The sequence below is a fragment of the Pteropus medius genome, unplaced genomic scaffold (genome assembly GCF_902729225.1).
Source record: "Pteropus medius unplaced genomic scaffold, Ma_sr-lr_union100, whole genome shotgun sequence".
In the NCBI taxonomy this organism is placed as follows: domain Eukaryota; kingdom Metazoa; phylum Chordata; class Mammalia; order Chiroptera; family Pteropodidae; genus Pteropus; species Pteropus medius.
Window position 1 is genome coordinate 1,660,400 of NW_024349227.1, and position 21,082 is coordinate 1,681,481.

Sequence of the window (21,082 nt, forward strand, 5' to 3'; positions counted from 1 at the left end):
TCAGGCCCTTCAACCAAGATACCCCAAACTCACTTAATCTTTTTTATATGTCACTTTTTCTTTGTGTTCCTTTAAATTCCTTATTGTAACCCTCTTAACTGAGACGACCCTCAAAAAAAGAAGGAAAAAACACCTCAAAACTTAAAAATGCAAAATCAGGTAATCTGCGTTAGGAGTAATCATACATTAAATGGTCCCTGGATTCTGGATTCTCTCAGAATCTTATGTGTGGCTTTCCCTTCTCCCAACACAGTAAACCACACTCTGCTTCTTCCTGAGTACTTTATATTTTTAGGTTGTGAGTTTTTTGTTTGTTTTGTTTTTAATTTTTAAATGAATATATCTTTTTGTTTGTTCCTCAACTTTGTGATTATAGATCTATATTACTGATTTGGAAAGCTGTATAGGATATATTGTTAAAGAAGAAAGTCATATAATTGCGTAGTATTTTATATATAAAAAAACCCCATAAATATGTGAATGTTTATATAAGCATATGGAAATACATGGAAGCTTTCACCTCGGTGCTTAACAAGGTAGGTTGCAGGGAGGAGGCTGTCATTTTTTAATTATGCAAGTCTTTTACTCGTGTGTTACTGTAGTAACTTTAAAAAGATTCTTTCAAAAAAGACCTATCTTGATCTGGTTTCAGTATTTGATTCTTTTCTTTCATAATTGAATGTGATCAGCCATGTAAATCTGGTACATGTTGGGTAAATCAAAATAATCACCCTTTTTGGCAATTATTTACCTTGAGTTTCATCTGTCTTCTAGTTTTAACTATAGGGCTTGTGTTTTTTGGATAAGTTTTAATGTTTTCACTCTTCAATTTTCCATTAATTTTTAAGGACAAGATAATAAAATGGTTTTCAGACTTTTTTAAAGCAGTAGACTTCTTTTTAAAATGAAATCTTATTTAGATGCTATATATGTAAAACAACTTTCTTGGACCTGTAATTGTCAGAGTATAGTTTAAAAACCATTGTAATAAAATCTTTAGGTAGTTACATAAGAAAATACTGACAAAGATGGTACTGCTGCTGAAATTAAACTTCTGACAGGCAGTATCATCATACCATCATCTATAGCTTGAAATGTTTATTACTACTAATGTATAAATACCAAATTTAATATCGGAAAAAATTCAGGGATGTTTGTTCCAAAATGTTTGGTTAAGAAATTTATATGGAAAATTGTGTGTTTAACCAACTACCAGATTATGTTACAACTTAAACTCTATTATTAGTAAGGAGAATGATGGCCACTGGTTGGCTACTGTTAAAAAGGTGTTTGAACTTAAGATAATTTGACTAATTTGATTTTTAAAAGTTTATTATTTAAAAATAGCCATAGTAACCCCATTACATGTTTACATAAATAACATTTTTATGAAACATTATTTTCTTTATTTTATTAAGTTTATTGGGGTGAAAAATTATTTTCTAAAACAAAAAATAGTGAGAAAATAGTGGCATTATTTTACAGTTTTACAAATCTCTGTAATGTTTGCCTGAATAGAAGTTGGCAGAATTCTCACATTTGCTTCTACATTCTTCACTTGTTATAACATCACAGATCATATAGAAGAACTCATCTCTAAATTTTTGAGATAATGAGAGTATTAAGGCAAGTACCATCTTGGTATGATAATGAAAATCAATGTGACCTCATAAAGTCCCTGAAAGGGCTCAGTTCTGCATCCACACTTTGCAGACCAGTGCTCTACACAATTCATGAGCTGTAGGGTCCCTGGCATGTTGCACGTTTCATCAACTCTCTTTCTTTGCTTTGTTGCAGAGTCCTTTGGGCAGAATTATCCAGAGGTAAGTATATAGTATTGCAGTTATAGGAACATGGTAACTCACTAGCTTTTGTGTTCGAGTGGAAAATGCATTTTAATTCTTTTCTTTTTTTTCTTTTCTTTTTGACAACAGAAGCATTAAATGTGATGATATATCTTTTGCTATGATAAGGAACTGAATGTCTGATCTCGGAAGCTAAGCAGGGTCAGGCCTGGTTAGTTCTTGGATAGGAGACCACCTAGGAAGACCAGGTGCTATAGGCGTGAAAAATAAAAAAAAAATAAGGGATTATAAACTGACAAGGTCCTTGCAATCTGTAAGGTCAACCAAGGGTTGCCTTGCCTAAAAAATAAAATAAAAATAAAAATAATTTTGAGCAGGGAGGATAGTAGGCATTACTGCCTGGAAACTCAACATATTGTTGTATGTCTTACAGTTCATTTCCTTTTAAATTAAAAAAATATTTTGAAGGATCATAAATAGTACCTTCACTAGTACTTAGATTTTTTTCCTGTGTGCTTTTCTAGTTTTGATCAATGATTTTACATAGTAATAACCAATTTATATGCTTTAAGTGTGCTTTTTTAAATGTAAAAATATTTTGTAATACTGGGAATATGTTTCACTGTAGTCATGGTTATTCTAAATTGCTTGATATTAATATAAAATATTTAACTTTCTTAATGTTACACATATGGGCTGTTTAGGGTTTTGTTTTAAATTATTTTCCTTGGAATAAATTACAAAAACTATGATTACTTAGTTAATAAGATAACTCTTAATGAATCTTGTATATTTTGCCTAGTTGCCCATTAGGGTGTATATACAAAGTTACAGTGGTAATGTAAGGGACTGACATAGCTTTTTCCAAAAATTCTCTGTTAGCTTTTAGAAGTATTTCTTCATTTTGGCTAGTTTAATAGGTATCAGAACACACATAGAGATTATTATGGTGAATTTAATTTATATTCAAGGAAAGTATCATAGATGGTAGAGAACCGTAAAAAAATAATTTGGATACCTAGGTATTATTATCCATATTTTTGTGTTCTCTTTGTTTTAGGAAGCTGATGGAACTCTGGATTGTATCAGCATGGCCCTGACTTGCACCTTTAACAGGTGGGGCACACTGCTTGCCGTTGGTTGTAATGATGGCCGAATTGTCATCTGGGATTTCTTGACAAGAGGCATTGCTAAAATAATCAGTGCACACATCCATCCAGTCTGTTCTTTATGGTAAGGGATTTTAATATTAATATGTTTTTTTAAATTTATTTATTTTAATTAGTTTCAAGTATATAATATATTGGTTAGACATCTATATGGTTTGTAAAACGATCCCCCCAATTGCTCCCTCCCTCCCCTGACCCTCCACCTAGCCAGTGTATTAACGCTAACTGCATTCCCTATGCCGTGCTCCCCATCCCTGTGACCATCCATCAGCTACTAATTTGTACATCTTTAACCCTTCACCCCATTCTCCCAGCCGTCCAAACCCCCTCTCCTCTATCCGTCATCAAACTGTCCACTATATTTGTGAATCTGTTTTCAACTAGTTTGTTCTTTTTATGCCTTAGATTCTGCATTTAAGTGAAATCATAAAATGTTTGTCTTTCTCTGTCTGACTTAAATACCTTCTAGGTCCATCAAAGGGGTCCTGTTTTCCTTTCCGTTCATCCAGTCTTTTAGTCGGAGCACTTAATTTTTTTCCATTTGAGGTACTTATTGATAGGAATGTAGTTGTTACCACTCTTTATTCCTGGTTTTGATACATGTTTTTTCTTCTTAAAGAAGTCCCTCCATCATTTCCTTTAATACTGGCTTGATGATGATAAATTCCTTTAGCTTATTTTTACCTGGGAAGCTCTTTATCTGTCCTTCCACTCTGAATGATAGCTTTGCTGGATAAATTATTCTTAGTTGTAGATCCTGGGTCTTCATCGTGTCGAACATTTTGTGCCAAGCCCTTCTGTCCTTCGTAGTTTCTTTTGAGAAATCAGCTGCCAGTCTTCTGGGTTTTCTCTTTTAAGTAACTATCTGTTTTTCTCTTGATGCTTTTAATAGTCTTTCTTTGTATTTAACCTTTGGCATTTTAATTATGATGTGTCTTGTTGTGGGCCTCTTTGGATCCCTGATTTTTGGAATTCTCTGAGCTTCCTGGGGTTTTATTTCCATTTCCTTCACCAGGTTAGGGAAGTTTTCCATCATTATTTCTTCGAAAAGCTGTTCAACATCTTGATTTTCTTCAGTTATGCCTATCAGATGGATATTTAGACCCTTAATAGTGTCTCATATGCTCCTTAAATTATTTTTATATTCTTGGCATCGCACCATTGTGATTGTGTGTCCTTGGCTTTCCCATCTTCTAGATAGGACATTTGATCCTTTTCTTTATTCACTTTGTTTATTTCTTTGTTTATGCCATTATATATCCTTCTCATCTCAGATAATGTATTCTTCATTTCAGACTGGTTCCCTTTTATAATTTCCATTTCCATTTTTATGTTTTTTCTCTCTTTGTTGAAGTTCTCACTGAATTTATCTACACTTCTCAGAAGTTCATTAAGCATCTTTATAACCAGTGTTTTGAACTCTGCATCTGTTAGATTACTTGATTCCATTCTATCTGGATCTCTGTTCTGTTCTCTCCTATATGGTTTCTGCTTCTTTGTCTTCCCATTTTGTGTCTGTTTTTATGTAATAAGCAAAGCTCCTAAGTCTCCTGGTCTTATTAGTATGGATTTGTGAAGTAGGTGTCCAGTGGACAGTCTTGAGAGAGGTTCAGCTGCAGGCCAAATTTAGCTCAAGCCTCCACCCCTCTGGGGCCACCTGTTAAGATTCAGCAAGCAAACCACAGATGCTGTGCTTATAGTTGCCTCAAAAGGCCACACCAGAAACCAAGGCCAACTGCCTCCAGTGTGAGTCTAGGTGCTGCTCAGCAAGGAGCACCTGACTCGCTGATAATATTCCTGGATGTGGCTTGGGAGTTGGGGGAGGCGAGGTTTCAGGGAATCCTCTGGGCTCTGTTATCCAGTTTGATGATGTCATGGCTATGGTAGCACTGTGTCTGGTGCATTGGTAGAGGGGAGGGCTCAATAGGAAACAGTAGATACCTTTGGCACTTCTGTACACAGGGAGTCTTGCCTCGTTCCTCACACCGACAATGTCTCCCTGTAAGTCTCTGGTGCCCCCTGTGCACAGTTGAATTGGCACTGCTGCTCAGAGTGAGCAGGTCCATCACCGTGAAAATCCGCTTGCGGATACAGCCCCTTTAGGAGATGTCTGCTGCTGCCGCAGCCTCCATCTCAGCCGCTAGAGACTGAGCAGCCCCGCGTCCTTGCCCTGTCCTACTTTCTGCCATTGTAGGGTAATTTCTTGGATTTCTCCCTAGTTGTATGGCGTGTTCCTCTAAATCTCATGTGATTTTTCCTTGCTGCTGCTCCTTGTTTCCGTCACAACTTTGATTTGATCTCCAGAGGGATGAAGAGAGCCTCTATCATCTATGCCATTTTTTTCCCTCAATATTAATATGTTTAATGTGAGATAAATTAGAGTGAATGGTGACCGTGTACTTGCCAATCTCATTGTAGATATTTTAATACTTAGAGTCTGAAATTTCCAGCCATTAGTAATAGAGTTGCTCATAGCTTATGTCGACCTTGAACCCTTGCTGTCCTTGAAGTTCCTTTGTAATGAGAAATTCAGTGTAATATGGATCTATATCAGGCACTGTCTGAGATTATTTTAATACTGAAAAGAGATATTTACATGTTGTAGCTTTAGTAATATTTGTGATAATGACCTTTCATTTAAAATAAAAAATCTTGGTAAAGAGAGAAGCTTAAAAGTCATCTAGGCCAGCCTTGTCCAGGTTCTTGAATTCAGCAATTTTAGTGATCGCAGGCACGTCTATTCTTTCATTGAACTATAGTTATTAAGGCTTTCTATCAAATCTATTAAGTTAGCTCTGGTATACTATAAATTCCCATTGACTTCTTTCTTTCTGAGACTATATTTACTTGAAGAAAATTTTATTTTAGGGCAGCACTCCTTTTAAATGAACCTGGGGCCAAATAAGGTACCTAACCAGATCTAAATTTATTAAACTAACATATCTCCTTTTGTCTGTATAGAAGCAGCAGCAATATTGTAAAGCACTGGGATGGGAGGAGGCTTGAATCCCCGCCAAGGTTTGGCCACTAACGAATTGGTGGCTTTGGCCAGAACTTTTCTCTAATACCTAAAATGAGAGTACCAGCCTGGATAATCTTTTAGGTCCTTTCCAACTCGTTTTCATTTAATTTCTTTTTATCATTGTGCTTTTGCAATAAAGATTTAAATTGATATGTATATTTTTAGCAGCTTTATTAAGATATATATAATTCACTTACTAAAAAAATTCACCCAGTTAAATGTACAATTCACCGGTTTTTATATATTTACAGAGTTGTGTAGTTGTCATGACAATCTAATTTTAGAACTCCTACCTATTAAAAAAATATATTTTTTAATTATGAAATGTTATATACTCATATACAAAATTAGAGAAAGTATAGCAAAGTAGAAATAATATCTCCCATAGTTCCATCACCCAGATAATAGTACTATAAAAAATGGTGATGTTTCTATATATATAGTTTTTAAAAAGCAGAGTTTGTAATTGTACTTTATTCTATTTCATAGTTTGCCTTTTTCCTCCCTAACACTGTCTAGACAGTTCCTTAATTTACGGTATATATCAGTATAATTATATATTATAGTTATAATTAGTAGTTACACGCATTTTATGTTTTTCTTTGATTCTGCCTCATTTAGAATATAACTTTATGTATTATTTTATTTGTTGCGTAATATTTGAATATATTAAGTACTAAGAAAGTGTCACCAAGAGAAGTTTTGGGTTGGCACAATAGCACTTTTCACCTATTAAGGAGCAAACATGTACAAGACAGAAAAATTGGCCCAAGGAGTGGAAGCAGGACTAGTAGGTAATAGAGAAAAAAATGTTAGCTTAGAGTAGAAACGAGCTCCCAAGCAGAGGTGCCTGTGGATGGGATAGACTGCACAGGAAAGAATTTATCAGTGGTACTGTCCCTGATGACCTGCCCTCATCTGGGGACAGTACAGAAGAAATTCTGGATAGGGGCCATAGGTAGAACTAAATGATCTTTAATACTCTATGACAGTGGTTCCCAACTGTTTTGGCACTAGGGACCGGTGCTCCTATGAGAATCTAATGCCTGATGATCTGAGGTGGTGATGCTAGCGCTGGGGAGTGGCTGCAAATACAGAAAAAACTTTGCTTGCTCACCGGTTGTTCACCTCCTGCTATGTAGCCTGGTTCCTAACAGGCCACTGACCAGTACTGGTCCATGGGATGGGGTTTGGGGGCCCATGCTCTAACACATTAGACTAAATAAAGACCCATTTGTCATTTGGAAAGAAAGAAAATTGTCAGATGTGAGAAAGTATGATAATTCCTAATTCTTGAGCTTATGGAATTTGGAATTGAAGAATTATTATTTTTAATGGGAGAACCCCATTTAAATTTTAATCTCTGTTTATAAATTAATTTTCGAAGTTAGATTTCCCTCTGTTATAACAGAAGTATGATCATACTGTGAAAGAAAAAAGTGCAAAAGCGTTTAAAAGAAAAAAATGGAATTATAGCTAACATTCAGTTCTGTAATAAAATTGTGCTAAAAAGCTTACAGGAACAGCAGCAAAAGCTGTCTCTTGTTTCTCTCCACAGCCAGTATCGACTCATTCCTAGTGTAATTCCATTTTTTGGTCTGTTAATTTCAGAAATTGTGCATGAGCTTCCTGTTGCAGTGTGTGTAAATTTTAGCTCAACCTCTTACCGTCCCATCATGCATTGAAATTGGGTGGACCACTGGCTTTTTTTGTTGCGAATCCTCAAGTTATAGCATCTGTAGGCCTCTTCTTTTAGGTATGCATTCTCTATAAAGATTCTCTAATTGCCTTTCTGAGGGGTAAGCATGACTGCAAGTGTTGTCAAGCTAGTAGGAGAGATGCACCAGCGTCCTTTTGTATGCAGACTTGAACTTGATTCCTCTATATTCCCTTCTCATTTTACTTACCCCTGCTTTCCTCTGTCTTCAAGTCCTGCATCTGGGAATACATTTATCATGTCTCTGACGCAAATAATTGCTAATGTTTTTTGAGCACTCATTATGTGTCAAGCATTGGGCTAAGAGTTTTAAATATATTAATTATAATTCTCTCATCAGGCTTCTGTGGGTAGATACTGTTATTTCCATGGAATAGGTGAGGAACTTGAAGTACTTAAAGGTTGTATAACTTGTGGAAGATGAAGCTGCTGGAAGGTGGTGCTCTCTGGGCCTTTGCATGAGTCCGACTCTTGAGCTTACATCCCTAACCGTGGAGTATATCGCCAGCCAGGGTTCCTCAGGAGCAACTCCTTTTCCTTGCTAAATTTGAATCAAGACTGGTTTGGAGTTTCTCTTTTTGTTTTTCTTCTGTTTCTCTATTTTCTTTTTCCTGACTTCTTGTGGGTTTCTTGAACATTTTTTAGGATTCCATTTTGATTATCTATAGTATTTTCGAGGCTATTTCTTTGTATAGCTTTTTAGTGGTTAGTAGGCATTACATTGTATGTACATAACTTGTCATGGTCTACTGGTGATGACATTTTACCAGTTCAAGCGAAGCATATAAACCTTACCTCCTTTTACCCTCTTTTTTTTTTATGATTGTCTTTTAAATATTTTCTCTGTATGTGTGGAGACCCACATAAGACAGTATTGTAATTTTTTTTTTTTAAGGCGAGGCAACCCTTGGTTGACCTCACAGATTGCAAGGACCTTGTCAGCTTACAATCCCTTATTATTTTTTTATTTATTTTTTATTTTTTACACCTACAGCACCTGGTCTTCCTAGGTGGTCTCCCATCCAAGTACTAACCAGGCCTGACCCTGCTTCTGAGATCGGGCTTGTTTAGGGTAGCATGGCTGTAGACAACAGCATTGTAATTTTTGCTTCAGAGGTCAAAACTCAAAAAAGAGTCTATTATTTACTGACATTTTTATTTTCATTTTCCTTTCTTCCTGATATTCTTCCTGATATTCTTCTTTCATCGTTTCATTTCTGTTTAGAGAACTTTCCTGAGCCATTCTTTTAGGGTAGGTCTGCTGGCGACAGATGTCGTGATTTTGCGTCTTTGTTCCTGGAAAATATTTTCACTGGATATAGAATTTGGGTTGACAGCTCTTTTCTTTCAGCATTTGAAAAATGTGCCACTTCCTTCTGACCTCATCGTTTCTGATAAAAAAATCTGCTGTCATGTAAATTGTTTTCCATAGGTGAGGTGGTATTTCTCTCTTGCTGCTTTCAAGATTTTTTTGTCTTTAGTTTTCAGAAGTTTGTCTTTATGTCTTGGAGTGGATTTCTCTGAGCTCATCCTGTTTGATGTGATGTTCACTCAGCTTTTTGAATCTATAGGTTTTATATCTTTTGCCAAATTTGGGGAAATTTCAGCTATTATTTCTAAAAATACCTTAAGCCCCACTTTTTTTCTTTCATTCCAGGACTCTGATTATATGGATTTAAGTCTTTCATTATAGTCCCACAGATAACTTTATTATTCTGTCTTCCAGTTTATTGCTTCTTTCCTCTTTCTATTAGCTGCTGAACCCATCTCTGAGTTTTTTATTTTAGTTATTGTATTTTTCAGTTCTAAAATTCCCATTTCAGTTCTTCTCTATATCTTCTATTTCTTTGCTGCGACTTTCTGGCTTATTCATTTTTTTCAAGCATGTTCGCAATTGCTCATTAAAGCATAAGATGGTTGCATTAAAATCTTCGATAGATTATTCTAACATGTCATATCTGTTATTGTTGATTTTCTCATTCAATGTGAGATTTTCTTTGTTCTTAGGTTGTTAGTGATTTGCATTTGAAACTTGGGCATTTTAGGTGTTGTGTTATGAGACTATAGAGCTTATTTATTACTTAAATCTTCTGTTTTTTGCAGGCCTCTTCTGATACTGTGCCAGGGGGAAGGGAAGGCGCCATCTTGTTATTGCCCTGAATTAGAAGTCCAAGGTTCTTACTTGGCTTCATTATCCTTGGTGGGGTTGGAAGTTCAGGCTCCGCACTAGGCCTCCTAGGCTGATACCATTCTTGTCCGGGAAGGTTAGGAGTGCCTCGTTCCTGCTCCCTAGGCATCTCTACAGTAGAGGTCCTCATCAACACCTGGTGGATATGAAAGTCTGGCTCCCTGCCGAGCTTTCTCTGACACCATTAGGAGGTTAAGGATGCATTGCTATACCTGGGCAAGAGGGAAGTCTAACTCTCTATCTAGACCTTGTTGACTGGGATGGAGGTGGAGTTGCAGTTTTTTTCTGTGGTGATTGCTGGAGTAGAGTGATTATTGTCTAAACATTTTCTGTCTCTCTGATTTGTTTTCTCCTGGTCCTTCAGACAGAGAGAGCAGGCTCTTCTTGAGGCTTTTGTGTGTGTGTCCATTGGTGTTAGTATGTTGTTGGCTTCTCTATCACCTGATCTGGGACATAAGCTGAAAGAATATCCAAGGAACTTACTATTATGTCATTTCTCCTATCCTGCAGTCTCTAGACAGTTGTCTTCTCTCTGCCTTTCAGAGTCTTTTTGTGTTTGTTTTATGTCTGATATCCAGGGTGCTTAGCTGTACTTAGCAGGAGGAATTTATCCTTTTCTTAATTATTTAAGTAATAGATACTTATCTTTATTAGGTTGTTTATACTGTGAAGGTGCTACTTCAGGGACAACCTCTGAAAGCTCAAATACTCCCTCCCTTCCCACTAGGAAAAAACCCGTTCTTTGTTACGTCAACACTTCAGGGCTTGCTGATTGTGGACTCTTCTAAAATGTTTGAGTGTGTTCTTTTCACAGAGCCACTTGTAGTGTTATCTTGAATTATTAAGAGCTTCTGTTACTAGATATGAAAATGTCATGAGAACATTCTTATTTATTTCTTAGTTGGGAATGCTTATTATAAATTAGAATATATGCTAAAAAAAAAAATAGTAAAGTATTATTTACCTAAGCAATTAGGGCAGTATGTGTGACTCATGCATTTTTGTCCGGAAGAGTTATATGCTATACTTTACCTTAGAATATGTGCTGAGGTACCCTTTTTCTTCTCAGCTGGAGTCGAGATGGTCATAAGCTCGTGAGTGCTTCCACAGATAACATAGTGTCACAGTGGGATGTTCTTTCAGGCGACTGCGACCAGAGGTTTCGATTCCCTTCCCCGATCTTAAAAGTCCAGTATCATCCACGAGATCAGTATGTATAATCTGAGCTATTCTTCCTTGGGGTGGGGTCTAATTCTATGTGGATTAGCTCCAGGCTCATGACAATTTCAGTTTAAGGTTTTAGGAGACAGATACATCTCTTTAAACCTTCCACATAAAAAACATCTCCTTAAACCTTCCACATAAAAAACATCTTTCTGCCTAGGTTGGCTCTATTGTATAATTTTAAGGAGAGTGTTGTATTGTGTAATTAAAAACTAGCTAAAAATAATACTTTGGAAATGGGCAAAGGTAGAAATAAGTATAACTGGTCCTTGATTTGGGGTTTTTCCCCCCAATTGTTTGAATTTCTTTAGTAGAGGAGAAATCGTTCAATATTAAAACTGCGTTTAAGAAAATGAGTTACCTATCATTCTATTACCCAGACATAATTGTTGGCATTTCCCTGGGTTCTCTTTTAGTCATGTTTTCTTTACACATAAAGCTTGTTACATAGTGCTTTATAGTTCACAAAGCACGGATATGCATGTTACATATACATAAATATGTATTTTTTACATGGTTTTAATCAGTATTTTGCTTTTTTACTCTCATACATATTTTACTAATTAACTACATCTTTATTTTTAATGATTACATTTTATTTTATCAAGGTAGGATGCCATAACTTTACTCAGTCGTTTCTCTATTATTAGACATTTAGATTTTAGGCTTTTTCACTGTTTTTGCTTGGGGTGGAAGAGTTGATGAGGGTAGTGGATACGGATCAAGGAAAACAGCAAGAGAATCAGCCTTCTCATACTGAAGCAACAGCCAATGTACTATTCATATTTTCGAACAGGAACAAGGTTCTCGTGTGTCCCATGAAATCTGCTCCTGTCATGTTGACCCTTTCAGATTCCAAACATGTTGTTCTGCCTGTTGACGATGACTCCGACTTGAACGTGGTTGCATCTTTTGATAGGCGGGGGGAATATATCTATACAGGAAATGCAAAAGGCAAGGTAAGCCTAGACGCGGGTGAAATAAGCTTTTTTAGTCAGCCTGTGAAATTGGCTCATTTCATGGCTACTCTTGTGACTTCCTTTGAAATTTCTTTTACCCCTGCACTAAGCATGCCTCCTGCCTGTGGCAAATGTAGCAAATTCTCTCATGCCTAATAATCATTTCTGCTCTTTGAATTTAGATCGGTCAGAGATTATGTGGCCTAGAAAAAGATGGAAGAGCCTTTACTGGATACTGCTAATGAAGGGCCATTACTAAATTATAAAGTTTTAAAGTTATAAAATGAAATACTGCTGATAAAAATGCCTAGTTCTGTAAATATATAATTCATGCCAGCTTGATCTATAGTTTTGTGAAGTAAGAAGTCAGGTTAGGTGAACTTTAAGGTCCCTTTTAAGCTAAGAGTTTGTAGTTTTTTTAGGCACCTTGATTTTCTTTCTTTTTTTCTTTTTTTTTTTTTGGACCGAGGCACATGAGCTAGTAGACTTTCATGGCTACTTTAGAAAGTAGCAATTTTTAAAAATTGTGGTTAAAAACATATAAAATACAATATAAGATTTACCATCTTAATCATTAAGTGTACAGTTCAGTGGCATGAAGTACATTCACATTGCTGTGCAACCATTACCACCATGTACTCCAGAAACTGTACTCATTAATAACACATAACTCCCTATACCTTAACTCCCCCCTCCCTCCCTAGTCTGTGGCAACCATTATTCTACTTTCTGTCTATAAATTTGGCTACTCTAGGTACCTCATATAAGTGGACTAATATAGTATTTGTCTTTTTGTGACTGGTTTATTTCAGTTAGCATAATGTCCTTAAGAGTCATCTATGCTCAACATGTGCCAGAATTTTCCTCCTTTTCAAGGATGAATAATATTCCATTGTATGCATATACTACATTTTGTTTGTTCATTCATCTGCTGATGAAATACTTGGGTTGCTTCCATTTTTTGATTGTTGTGACTAACACTAAACATTATATTTTAAGAGTAGATTAAGACACCATTCTTTATTTGAAGTAAAAGGCAATAATTAATCAGGACGAATACATGGGAATAGAGATATTTATGTTTTCACCCAGTCTATGCCCCCTTTTAGAAACAGAAGCCAGATCTAATTACTGTATGTTTTCAGAATACTTACTTTTTTTTTCTCTTTTAAACTTTAGATTTTGGTCCTAAAAACAGATTCTCAGGATCTTGTTGCTTCCTTCAGAGTAACAACTGGAACAAGCAATACCACAGCCATTAAGTCAATAGAGTTTGCCCGGAAGGGGAGGTGAGACCTTGTCTTTTTAGAGACAGTTTTAAAATTGAGTAGGATGCAAAATACATTGAAATTCACAGTTTTTATATATCATACTTAAATTTTTAAAGAAGTTTACTTAAAAAATAATTACTAAAATCTGTCACTGTCTGGATCTTAAGTTCATAAAATTTACTGTGTTGAACCAGCATTCACATCTTCTTTATCTGAAGGTTAACAGGCAGCTCCTTTACAGAAGGGGTATCTGAGAGGTATGTGCTTCGAACCAAAATGCCTGACACATGGTTAGCACTGGGTAAAGATTAGCTATTATTATAATCAGAATTGTTGTCACATAATTCACATAGTAGCTGAGCATATATTTTACTCACATAAAGCCTATTTACCCTTTTAATTTCAGATTTTTTTTCCTGATAAGTTTGGTTACCCAGCTAGAAGTAGATGTCTCAACAGAAACAAGAAGAAATAGGTTGTCAGTAAGAGAAGTAACAGTCATCCTATTTCATATAGGAACACCCGTACATGCTTAGGGGACATTCATGTTCAAAGTTCTCTTGAACTGAGAAAAGGTTAGTCAATGAAGTCTCGAAGAAAGTGGTAAAATAACTTATTTTAGACAAATTTCCAATGTCATTACAGTAAAAGGTTGAACATTTTAAAATGAAATAGTTTATGAACTCATGAAGAAGAATATATCCTATATAAAATAGGCCAGAGAAATTAAGTATTTATAAACATTTAACTGTATGCTTATGAATTCAGCAAGCTAGTTTCAATTTAGAAGTCTTGGATCACGATCAAATACTGATGATTAGTTTGTTAGTTTGCACCTACTGGGTTCCAGGATACACCAGAAGTATAAAACATTCTCACTTCAAATTAAATTTTGATTTGGAAGGTGACAAGTAGACACATAAATATTCATGTCTATTACTTAGATCTTTACTCAGTCTCTCCTCAATTTATTAGTTTTTTTATGGTATACTGTTCTAAGTAACAGGTAGTAATAGAAAATGTTAACAGAAATAGATTTCTGACCTCTGGTGTTGATATTTTCTCCTTTCTGTAGTTGCTTTTTAATTAACACAGCAGATCGAATAATCAGAGTTTATGATGGCAGAGAAATCTTAACCTGTGGAAGAGATGGAGAGCCCGAACCCATGCAGAAATTACAGGACTTGGTCAATAGGTGTGTATCACAACCTGGGAGAATGTGTGATTAATTCATGACCTGGGCTCAGGTTCTAGTTCTCCTTGGGTACTTTCTTTGTTTTTTAGGACCCCGTGGAAGAAATGTTGTTTCTCTGGGGATGGGGAATACATAGTAGCAGGTTCAGCCCGGCAGCATGCCCTTTACATCTGGGAGAAGAGCATAGGGAACCTGGTGAAGATTCTCCACGGGACGAGAGGTGAACTCCTCTTGGATGTAGCTGTGAGTAGAGTGAGAGGTTGCTGTTGTTGCTTATGTAATGCAGACAATTTTAGATTCGTTCTTAGAACTGATTTTTCTTTCCTTCATTAAATGTAGTGGCATCCTGTTCGACCCATCATAGCATCCATTTCTAGTGGAGTGGTATCTATCTGGGCCCAAAATCAAGTAGTAAGTATTTTTCTGGTTTAGTTTCTTTGAAACTAGATACCTAGTCTTTTTATCAAAGAATTTTATCAATAGTAAGCTGAAAGTTACCTTATTTACTTTCTTTTGCATGTGTTTCTTATAGTCTAATTAAATAGATTCATTGCTTCCAGCTCTGCTTTATTTTGATGGGACCATCTTGGGTCAAAGCTGATTTATTAGCTGTTTCCAGTGAAAAAGTCTAGTGGACTTTCTGTTATATTTTTCTATTTCTTATCTGAGTTAGATTTTTCTTTTTCTTTTCTTATTTCCAGCTTTGTTTCTGTTTTTCATCTTGGTTTTATTTTGAACACCTTTAATTGTATTTGTTGTAATCAGTGTATTCATAAGAAAATTTAACATTTACCTCAGACTTACATCTTAAAAAGATTAAAGATGGCAGTTATTTATGAAAGAACTATAGTTAATAACTAGGAATGTTTAAAATAGGAAATACCATAAGATAGTAAAATCTGTAGATAACCTAATTTTTATTATCTGCCAAATTTAATTTCAGAATTCTGAGTTGCTTTCATGTTCAGATCTTTCATTTATATCATTGATATTTAGTTTATAGACTGTTTTTTTCTCATGTGGTTAAGTAGTACATTTTATTTTTGTGACATAGGAAAATTGGAGTGCCTTTGCACCAGACTTCAAAGAGTTGGATGAAAATGTAGAATATGAGGAAAGAGAATCAGAGTTTGATATTGAAGATGAAGATAAGAGTGAGCCTGAGCAAACAGGTAATATTTCTCAGTTGCAGATAGTATTTCCTAAAGGAGAAATTATTGCTTTATTCAGTATTCATATTCTTAAAATTTGTGTTGAAAATTTATTTCATCACTTATCTGAAATGTCACTTTGAGGCATTGACTAAGGACTGACATGGACATTATTACTAGAGTTCAACAGCTCTCAACATTTCACTTTGTATTTCCTGATTAATTGCAGATGATTAAATGAGGATTTACCTGCAGCACTTATCAAAGCAGCCACGCATGTGTGTACTCAGCTGTATCATGTATTATCAGCTCCTTCGTCAGTATGGTTAAAGTAAAGAACCTGGGCTCTGGAGTCAGACTGCTTTGGGCAAAATACATATTCTTTAAACCTGAATGTCCTCATCTGTATAATAGTGATAATAATGGAACTGCTTTTTAGGGTTATGGGGAATAAATGAGATAACTCGCATAAAGCTCACAGTATAGTGCCTAGGTGTGATGGGCATTCAGATGTTAATTTCTGTTATGATCATGATCATTGATATTTTTACCTCTTCTGAAATAATAGGAAGCTCTTTGATAATAAAGATTTGACTTCTTATCCTTAAGGTTCTAACACAGGGTTTTATATCTAGTAGGAGTCAGAGTGTGTGAATGCTTAGTCTACCCAGTTAGTTGGCACTGTCAGTGAATACTTTATGCCACAGATCACTGACTGTTGGGCCTCTTGATGGGTGCCAGGAATCAGGGAACTGGGATTGAGGTTGGTTCTTTCTAGCTTGAAAATGCCGGTCCCCATTTTGTGATACTAGATAACGTACATGCCTCGTGTTTTAGGAGGACCACCAGAGATGCAGCTTGTTCTGGGCCGTATTGGTGTTATTGGATTATGTTCTGTGAAGCCTTCCCAGACTTTCACATTAGTTGTTCCTTTTCATCTCCTTAGCACACCGCACATGCCTTTACTGTAGCACTTACTGTGTTGAATTCAAATGATCCATTTATGTCTTTCTGTCCAATTAGACTATGAAGCTTTTACTGAAGAACTGTTTTCAACTTTTTGGTCATCACTCTAGATTCAGTGCTTAGCACTTGATAGAAATTCTGTCGAATTATTAAGTAAAATGAATGGTTTGGTTTTCTTCCTTTGTTTCTTCTGAATTTCATTTTAAGAAAATCATTGAGCTACAAATAAAAAGCAGTTTTGCACTTCTTATGCCTCTGCTGTGATTCTGTCCTACAGGGGCTGATGCTGCTGAGGATGAAGAAGTGGATGTCACCAGTGTGGATCCTATCGCTGCCTTCTGCAGCAGGTGAGCCATTGGTGGGGGCTGGGCCTGGGCCTCAGGACTCATCTCTGGTATTGGACTTCTCCCTTCCCCTGCCTGACCCTTCAGTCCCATCTGCTTATTAACTGCAAGAGATAGTTGCTTTGGCGGACAAGAAATCCCTTCCTTTTTCCCCTGATAGAAAATCTTAAGAAACTAAAGTGATTCATTTATACCATTAAATTTTACTACTGATTTTATTAATCATGTTGTCCAATTTCCTTTTGTTTATCTTGGCTTTCTTAAAATTCTAGGTCCATATCTGTTCATATAGGTGATTCTACCCTAGAGGAAGGGTTCATGGTTTAAGCAACTGTCTCCTCTTTTTTCCAATCCCTTGTCTGATCCTGTTCCAAATAGTGATGAAGAGCTGGAAGATTCAAAGGCTCTATTATATTTACCCATTGCCCCTGAGGTAGAAGACCCAGAAGAAAATCCTTATGGCCCCCCACCAGATGCAGTCCAAACTTCCTTGATGGATGAAGGGGCTAGTTCAGAGAAGAAGAGGCAATCTTCAGCAGATGGGTCCCAGCCACCTAAGAAGAAACCCAAAACAACCAATATAGAACTTCAAGGAGTACCAAATGATGGTAAGAGCCACATCTTCTCTTTGCTGTCCAGCAGACACCACTTTTTACTCTGCAACACAGCCCGGTAATTTCCTGTTCGGGTGATTTTACCTTAAAGGAGTTTTCTCATGAGGTTTTTTTTTTTTTTTTTATAATGCTTTATAGCTTTGTAATGATTTCATGCGCTTTCGCTTCTCTTTCAAAATGGGGATATTCTGCCCTCAGTACCTTGCCTAAGATGATACACTGTAAGTCTTCTGACATCTGGCTCAGAGTTTGTTTCATGATGCCACCCTTCTTCCTGATCCCCTCCCTGATTTTATTAGATGATAAAGTACTAATCAGATTTGGACATCTTTTCATTCTTCCTGCCTACTTTTGCAGTCTGACTCTGGAAGCCTTTATAATCATGTAGTAGAGTCAGGATTCTTACCCTGGTCTCTCTAGTTCCAAAATCCATTTCCTTTCTGTTCTCACGTGACATTGTGTGCATTCCTTTTTTGCCTCTGTGTATATAGTATCAGTGTGTCCTTCAGCTACTTTTTCAGTTTGGAGCTGCTGTGGCTTGGTGTGAACCAGATAGGCCATGTATTCCCTTTGGCCAAGCAACTATTTCTCAATTAATGGCCATTCTTTATTGTTTTATAAATAATGAAGCAAAATTTTCTCCTTGTATTAGTGGATCTGGCACTCGGGCAGCATTGTTTACTCATGGGTAGATGGCGTGCCATGTGCTTGTTTGGCATGATGGGACTGGTGGCGTATGGATTTCTTTCCATGCCTATCTGTCCTTTTACAGAAGTCCATCCACTACTGGGTGTGAAGGGGGATGGCAAATCCAAGAAGAAGCAAGCAGGCCGGCCTAAAGGATCAAAAGGTAAAGAGAAAGATTCTCCATTTAAACCGAAACTCTACAAAGGGGACAGAGGTTTACCTCTGGAAGGATCAGCGAAGGGTAAAGTGCAGGCGGAACTCAGCCAGCCCTTGACAGGTAAGGACACACTGGGAGCGCTGTCTGGCTTGCTTCGTGGCCTTGCTTTGTTCAGCCCTGACTCCGTTTAACTGCAGCATTTTTTCCTTCCCTCTTTCTTCCCAGTGGTAGATACTGAGTTTTTAGCCGCTGACAAGGGTAGGTTAAACCACATTTGACTTAATTCAGTGGCTCTTAACCTTGGGTTTATAAATAGGCTTTAAGTGGTCTACATTCCCCTGATGTTGTATGCAAAATATTATGTGACTATTTTTGTGGGGAAGGCGCCCTTTTCATCAGAAATGAAGGTAACCTTACCTATCAGAATCTATGACCCAAAAAAGGGTAAGAACCCCTGGTTTAATTCACTTCTTCAGTTTTATTTGCTCCTAGGTGTTGTATTTTGTTTTGTTTTGCCTCAAATGAAAGTGCTAGACAGACAACCAGAAATAAAAGCTTGCTTTATGTAGCCCCTGACTGTTTAATGGTAGCATCTCTTCTCTCTCTCTCTCTAAAGTATTCAAATCTTAGAGGTTTTTCTCTCTTTCTCAGTAGTCTAGAATCAGTAATGTTGTTGGTAATATTGTCGCATTAAGAAGATGAGGGTTTTTTTTTCCAAATGGTAATACCAAAAAAGACAAACCTATAGTACCTGTATAGCTTCTTAACTCCTAAGCCTTTTGAAACTTACTGAGTTTTCTCACTTCTGTAGGAATGAGGGATTTTTGTTAGGGGATGGAGAACAGTTTGTTTCCTCTCAAATATTTGAATCTAGGCTAAATGGTCCCTTGTTTGAAAACTATAATCACAGTCCATTTCTATTCAAATGTTGGGGTTTGGAAACTTTTTGTTTTATGTACAAGTACTGCTTAGTTAATACAGTACTCTCAGTTTTCTGCAACTAGGTCAGTAGATTCAGGCTGGCCCGATCAAATAAGTGGTTGTATTCAGGTTTTTTCCTCTCGCTTTAACATTTTAATGTAAATGCGTTAATCCAGATGTGACGATGTGATGCACTAGAACGTGAAACAGAATTCCTCGTTTAAGTTTTTCACCTCAGGTCAGTTAACCATTGCGAACATGAATTTTAGAGAATAGCTGAAGCAGATTCAGTTATCAGTTTTGAGTATTCTGCCTCAAATTTGCTAGATGTAATTTTAGTTTTAGTTTGTCACAGCCCAGCACCGTACCATTGAGCACCAGCATTTTTTCCTGTCAACAGTATTTATGGTGCTCTACTGATAATCAGTTACCACCTTCATATTCAGTCCAGCTAAGGCTGTGTCTGTATATATTTTTAAATAGTCTGGAAGAGTTACCTGGGCATTGCCAACAAAGATTGCAGATTAGTAATAGACTCACATAAATAAAAATGATCCACCTCCTACCTGTAAGGAGGTCCCAACTCAAATCTCCTAGGCCATAGTTTCTCTTAGTCAAAAAGCAAAAACAAACAAAAAATGATCCTTCCATAACCCACTTCTTGTACAAGCTGATGCCACTACGGAAGAAACACAATTTAAAGTTTAAATAGATTTCCCTGGTCCAAGGAGCTAGAATACTTCGGGGTAACTTAAAATGTGGTCTGACATATTAAATTAATTGAAATACTCTAGGACGTAGTCTCCTAGCTTCTTCAAAACCAACCTGTAATTAATCATTTGCTTTGTTTATGGTAAATAAACTATTTAAAGTTTTAAAAACTCAGCATTTTTCTCTATCATACAGTGATTTCAGCTTTTAATATTAATTGATGTGGCCACTAACAGTAACTAATATCTCTGTCATTTGCCAAACTAGGTTTCTGTCAAAGGCACCATGAAGTACTGTTAGGTTTTATGGCTCCGAGTACAACAGCGTTGATGTTTCTCAGCTATGCTCTAAAAATGTCTAAATGGGAGTCAAAATCAAAATGTTGGAAAGACTCATCCCTAAAGGAACAGGTTGTTTTATTCACTAAAATTCTCAACATCCTGAATGTAGTTGTAGTGAACTATATGTAGAGTACATATTTTAATATTGGTACAAGTCATCATTTAAAAGCTCATTATCAAGGGCCTCATAGAAGTTTGTTTCCACTCACTTGGCTAACAAGGTTAAAGGAGGCACCGACCTCATTAAAGGATAGAACTTATATCTTGGAATAGCAGGCTGCTTCACATTGGATTTTTATTTTCTACATTATTTTTATTAGGCCCTTGAGTTGATCAGCCTTAAATAGAAGCAACTATTTTAACAGCTTCACCCTTTAAAAGGACTGGAGGAGACTTTCACAGAATAAGGCCAAGGTGATGATACATTTTCTGACAACATGCAGACAAAACAACTGCATAGATTACTGCAAACAGTTCACGATTTGTGCGCACGCACACTTCTCTGTAATCTATTTGTCCTGCTGCCTGTTTTCTCTTTTCTTCACTGACCTTGGTGCCTTGACCTTTACCTGAATGGAAATCTCAAAACTGAAATGGCCAGATTACACTCCAGAGTGTGCTGAGGAGCAGGATCATAAAG

At 36.5% G+C, this 21,082-nt stretch overlaps 1 protein-coding gene across 5 annotated transcripts in view; it reads left to right on the forward strand.

The window, feature by feature from the left end:
* RBBP5 (RB binding protein 5, histone lysine methyltransferase complex subunit) overlaps window positions 1-21,082 on the forward strand; it is a 34,174-nt gene that overhangs the window by 8,054 nt on the left and 5,038 nt on the right. For 3 of the 5 annotated variants that reach the window (XM_039881786.1, XM_039881790.1, XM_039881791.1), the window contains exons 2-13: window positions 1,798-1,823; window positions 2,866-3,038; window positions 10,971-11,111; window positions 11,922-12,084; window positions 13,264-13,373; window positions 14,431-14,550; window positions 14,640-14,793; window positions 14,890-14,961; window positions 15,605-15,722; window positions 16,945-17,014; window positions 17,390-17,619; window positions 18,398-18,475. In XM_039881786.1, coding sequence (XP_039737720.1) covers window positions 1,798-1,823; window positions 2,866-3,038; window positions 10,971-11,111; window positions 11,922-12,084; window positions 13,264-13,373; window positions 14,431-14,550; window positions 14,640-14,793; window positions 14,890-14,961; window positions 15,605-15,722; window positions 16,945-17,014; window positions 17,390-17,619; window positions 18,398-18,475 — 1,455 coding nt within the window. Of the gene's footprint in view, window positions 1-1,797; window positions 1,824-2,865; window positions 3,039-10,970; window positions 11,112-11,921; window positions 12,085-13,263; window positions 13,374-14,430; window positions 14,551-14,639; window positions 14,794-14,889; window positions 14,962-15,604; window positions 15,723-16,944; window positions 17,015-17,389; window positions 17,620-18,397; window positions 18,590-21,082 lie in introns of all 5 variants that reach the window. The other 2 variants (XM_039881787.1, XM_039881789.1) reach the window with 1 other exon arrangement.